The sequence below is a fragment of the Lytechinus variegatus genome, chromosome 7, assembly GCF_018143015.1.
Source record: "Lytechinus variegatus isolate NC3 chromosome 7, Lvar_3.0, whole genome shotgun sequence".
NCBI lineage: Eukaryota > Metazoa > Echinodermata > Echinoidea > Temnopleuroida > Toxopneustidae > Lytechinus > Lytechinus variegatus.
Genome location: NC_054746.1, coordinates 38,202,187 through 38,207,992, shown reverse-complemented (window position 1 = coordinate 38,207,992; position 5,806 = coordinate 38,202,187). Strand labels below are relative to the sequence as shown.

The following is a 5,806-nucleotide window of genomic DNA, read 5'->3' as shown; positions in this document are numbered from 1 at the left end:
TACCTGAATGTCAGTCACAGGCATATTTATTTTATTTCATATGTTGTTTTTTAAATAACTAAGTATATTGAATATATAACAACATAGGCAACCGAAAGTTACCATTGTAATTGATTTATTTATTTCACATGTTTATCGTTTTCTTTAATATTCATCATGATCAGGATTTTGAATAACTCCATCATAATACAAGTACTTGTTAATAAATGCACATGAATCTGGTTATTCTTGAAAATAAATGAAATCATTTAATTCAAATCGTCACGATGATAATTAATGACAGTATAGAAAAAATTAATTTGAACCCTTGTTTATACAACACATAAACTCGAAATAAATGGAGCGTTTGAATTATTAGGCAATTTATCATTTTCCCACGCCCTTGCATGATGAACTAAAAGAAAAGAAGTAAATACGAGAGGCGACAGATATTGTTTAAATAGGTAAAAAATGATAATTGTGGTTATTTGGGTATGTGGCCTGGTTAGCATCAGACCGAAGCGTTTTTGTAAATCAAAAGCGCCTTGTATGTATAAGCAAATGGAAGCCGCCACTATCAAGAGCAAACAGGTGTGCAAAGTCTAAAAGCTCTTTTGATTGGTCAAATGTAAAGGATAGATTAACTACTCTTACCGACGGTTCGTCGCTTCACTTTCGCGCTATCTGATTGGTCGCCACAGGCTAGCGCATCGGCGACGTAATTGACAAGTGACTTCTCTCTTCTACTTTTCTTCGCTTGGACGGGCAGTACGAGGCTGCGCACACACATTGCAATGAAAGATATACACAAACCCATGCCCTTGTTCCATCACACAAATCCAGAAGACAGCGTTCGATGTAGGAAGTCGGTCAACTCGTCATTCCGTGCTATTGCTACATCTTCTATCAGATATTGTTCTTACTTTTGATCATTATTGCGCTCTGAACTCTGTCTTATACTGCCAGCGACATTGTCGATCTTTCATTGGCTATAAATTGCCAGGGAGCTCTCCGCCTTGGTATTTAGCAAGAAGTACTTCAAGTTTTTCATGCACATTCATCGGAAAATGGTGAAGCTGGAATACATGGAGAAGGAGATGAATGCTAGCCTGCCCCCTCCTCACTCCACTCCGGCTCCACCTCCACTTCACAGGAGCAAGGGGTTATTTTCAGTGGAGAGCATGTTGTCACCTAAGGAAGGGGGCATTGTTAGACGTGAACATCCCCATCATCCCCACCATCATCTTCTTCAACATCGGCATACTCCTCCCCATCTGCATCATCCAGTCATGACGAAGATACATGAGCCTATTACCAGAATGGAGTCACCACCTTCAAACCAGACTGTCATTAATGACTCTGAAAGCTTTATAAGACATCATCGCGAGCTCACCCCCAAGGATGAAATGGAAGAGGAAATGGTGAATGATCAGGACATTGATGTTGAGCATGACCACAAGAATGATGAAGAACAGAAAATGAGCGATACAGAGCCGGAGAGCGAAAAGAAAGATGAGAATGATGGTGATAAGAAGGAGAAGGAAGATGAGAATGACGAGGAAAAGAAAGAAAAGGACAGTAATTCTACAACGAATAGTGTGCCAAGAAACAAATACGGTGAGAAACCTCCCTTCAGTTACAATGCTCTTATCATGATGGCCATTCGTTCAAGTCCAGAGAAAAGACTGACTCTCAATGGTATCTATGAATACATCATGACAAACTTTCCATATTACCGTGAAAATAAGCAGGGATGGCAAAACTCAATCCGTCATAATCTGAGTTTGAACAAATGTTTTGTGAAAGTTCCTCGACATTACGATGATCCAGGCAAGGGAAATTATTGGATGCTGGACCCTTCAAGCGATGATGTCTTTATTGGGGGTACCACGGGAAAGCTGAGGAGGAGAACAACAGCAGCTTCCCGTAATCATCGCTTAGCTCAGCTAAAACGAGGAGTTCCTTACATGCATGGTGGTTTCCCATTTCAACTAAGGACTGATAAACCATATCATATGTATTGGCCATCGGGACCCCTCCTACCATACCCACATCCAGCACATCACAACCATCCCGCACTCAGGTACGACATGCCCGGCTCAGCCGCTGCCGCAGCGGCAGCAGCAGCTATAACGGCTGAGCGACTCTCCGCCGAGCGACTCACTGCTACAGGTGGATCGGGACCATGCGACTCCGCCTCTCTGTTCCCGGGCAACCACCCGCTACCCAAACCAATACCCGGGCATGGTTTCTCAGTGGAGCGGCTTCTCAGTCAACAAGATTCACCTTATAGTGTATCTCCGACTGCACGGTTGGGTTCGCCCAACTCCGCTATGGCTGTAGCAGCAGCTGCCGCAGCTGCAGGGTTCGTTTGCTCCGGGCTCCCCCAACTTCAGGTCAGCACATCGAGTGAGAGCCCTACATCAGGTTGTTGCTATCCTCATCTATCTTACACACAACCTCTACAACCTGGTTCATCTTATGCTGACCTTTACTCGGCTGGCTTGGCCCATCGACTACCTGTATTCCCTCCCGGGATGCTACCCGTATCGGCTCTGCCTCAAGCTCCGCCTATTCACGGCAAGTAAACTATCACTAGAACTTTATATTCAGGACTTGCAATATTGACTTTGTGACTCTAAAAAAAATATTCATGCAATGTTGGAAATTGTTTTCCTGTAAATGTATTCATGCATGAAATAATTATTAAGTGAAAGAAAGTGTTTTCAAATATTGATAATTTTGCTGCCATTTTTATGATTCCTCAAGAAAATAAAGGTACTTATTAATAACATGCATGGGCCATTTTAGTTTTTGCATAAACCCCTTTTCTTAACTTAATTTTCGACTTTAACAACATGCTGTCATCACTAATCAATGAAGCTGGTATTTTATTCAAGCAATGCTTAAATGATAACATCAAATCAAATTGTTTATCATTGGGAAAATTGTGAAGTCGACGACGATGGGAATGTGCTCTTCAGTGAATTTATATGAAATTTATTATACTTTTGAATTCTTATATTATAACACTTCTTAAGCACGATCAGTATGGCCTTTTTTATTACATCCACTACCACCACTTATTTTGATGTTCCCTCACTCATCATTTTTATTTTTCTTTAGTAAACAATCCGTGCATATTTTTCAGTTATTATAAACTCAGTGGAAAATGGAGACAAATTTTACTCAACCGACTAGGCCGAAAGGCTACTGCTGACATTTATTTGTGGATAAAAATAAATTGTCGGGGCATATAATGTTGGGTTTTCATAGTTTTACCTATAAATGATATTTTACATATTTTTTTCCAGATGGTTTGTACTATTTTGTGTATAAAATGCTTGCACGCTCTACATGATGTAGTGGATGTGTATAGAGTCGGATCTTGTTATTATTTCACACAAAATATCAGGCAGTTTAAAATTCAATCTGTTTAGATTGAATTATTTTATTCATAAATGTTCTAAGATGTAAAAGTGAATAGATAAATGACCATGTTTTATCACAACATAAACAGTCCGTTTTTTCTTCTTCAAATTGTTACTAATACATTATGCTTTACTTTTTATAACCACAGCGAATTATGACAGACAAAAAGGGTATTATTTCTTTCAAATGAGTTCGTGATTATGTCAAACAAAAGTAAACGACAATCCGAAAATCATTTTCCTTTAAATGCTTTTGCTAATTTCGCCAACATTTAGCTTTAAAAAATTTGTCCTTTTCGAAAAACCCTTTGCTCTTTGATATTGAATGTATTTCTGCAGTCAACTTGAAAGTTAAATGTTATACTGTATATATTTCACGAACGCACAAGCTTTGTTTTAAATACTCGATAAACAGAGTTTTAAAATGCTATTAAAAGGTCAACATGTGTATTGTTGTGACGTGAAAACCTTTTTCTTCAAAATTTGATATTACCAGCATTTTAGACAAGCAAGGGAGTCAATTTTTGTGTCGGTCGTGTATATATCGCTTGCTGGGGTAATACTAATGAAGATATACCCCTTTTCCGGAATTTTTTGTTCTGTAATGTTCAGATAATGTCATATATCGAAACCAGTTCTAATGAAACTCACGTTATCATGCTGTGACAATGACAAAAATCATATTTATGTTAGAGACAATCAGCATTATTGTTTACTATTGTGACAATCAGTTGAAATGCAACTCAATGATATCTTAAACTTTTATTGCTTATATTGCATGCAAAATTAATTATGACAATCAGAAAGAAGTAGGTGTTATTTTGATTGCTGCTTCGATTTGATTTTTCCTTAATTTTTTGTTTATTATTAATTATTATTATTTTGGGGTATGTGATTTTAAATAAATATTTAAACTCGATGTTCGTGCATAATCGTTTTTAAGATTTTTAAACAAACTTTTGTTAGTTGACTTAGCAGTCCAAATGCAGGTGCAATATATTTTTTTGATGTAAATTATGCTTTGTAATTTGTATAGAATTTCTTATAAATTATGAGATTTCAATTACAACTTTTTGGAATGATGTCAGATGCTCGACAAAATATATCAGATTTTAGACTTGTTGAAGAGATGTGTGATTTTATATATTGTTTTGATTCAGTTTGGATTATGAATCATTTTCAACCAATTATGTAGTTCTTTTTTTGATTGGATTATTAAACGTTATCAAAATGTAATACTATTTTGTTGTTGAAAACATTATCATTGTTTTAAACTGTGAAGCTGGCTTTAAGCTTTGGTAAATATTAATAACTAATCATAATTATGTTTTGGTAAAGTATTAGAAACAATTTTTATTTTTAAAAATAGGGTGCGTGGGCTCCCTTATTTCTTTTCTTTCTTTGTTTCTTGGAAAAGCGTTGTCTTTATCTTGATTTGTTGTTAAATACTTGATTCTTCCACCAATATGTTCTGGAAATAAAGAGGTTAAATAACAATTCACTTTATGTAGCAATGTGCCCCCCCGGAACAAAATCATATTTTCTGCAATGGTGATGCGTATTGTAATAATTATTGTAAATTGTATGTGTTATTGAGCGACAATCGGAAAAGAAAACGTTGTATAAACTTATGAAATATTAAAACATCCAGAAGCATTCAATGGTAATTGCTGTTAAAAACTTGTTTATCTATTTCGTGAGTGCTTTCGTCTGAAGTGAAGAATGCAGAGATGTGCTTTTTGTTTGTAAACGATAAATATGGTGATGCCTATGAAACTGTCGATGGTGATGATGATGAGGATGATGATGATGATGATGATGAGGATGATGATGATGAGGATGATGATGATACATTACAGTAGTAATGGTGATCGCAATGATGGTAATAGCTATGATGATGATTATATTATTAATCTGATGATGATGGTGATGGCGATGTGGTTATATGATAATGACAATGGTGATATCGGTGTTAATGATTATGATAGTGAAGACGATAATTACAATTACTGATTCCCATGGTCATGAATAACTGACTTTCTGAGATTACAAACTAATTTAGCAGGAACAAGTCAGATTATGAATATGATTTCAAATTTTATTCATAAAAAGAATCTATTTTTTATTTAATATCCTATCTGATTTAGTTTTTATCTCTTTCAAACTCTATTCATTTTGGAATACTCAATATATTGCTTTGTATGAAGAATAACTCTAGAGGGAAATCTATTTTTCTGTGAGAAAAAAGATGAATATTTTACATAAAAACAATTATGAACAGATTTTACGGAAAGAAATAACCAATTTATTCGGTAAATTGTTGTAACAGAAAAGATTTTCTATAATTTTCCTACAAGTTTACACAACTGGTATTTAAAAAAGGGTGAAAATGTTTA

The 5,806-nt window shown here is 35.6% G+C and overlaps 1 protein-coding gene across 1 annotated transcript; it reads left to right on the top strand.

The window, feature by feature from the left end:
• Positions 1 to 783: 783 nt before the first annotated feature.
• LOC121419215 (forkhead box protein G1-like) lies at positions 784 to 5,071 on the top strand. Its single transcript, XM_041613573.1, has one exon. The coding sequence runs from the start codon at positions 1,029 to 1,031 to the stop codon at positions 2,565 to 2,567; it is 1,539 nt and encodes a 512-aa protein (XP_041469507.1). The 5' UTR covers positions 784 to 1,028; the 3' UTR covers positions 2,568 to 5,071.
• The last annotated feature ends 735 nt before the right edge of the window (positions 5,072 to 5,806 follow it).

Bases quoted from the DNA above. Each gene is read 5' to 3' on its own strand.
- LOC121419215 (XM_041613573.1), top strand. From the start codon at position 1,029: ATGCACATTCATCGGAAAATGGTGAAGCTGGAATACATGGAGAAGGAG.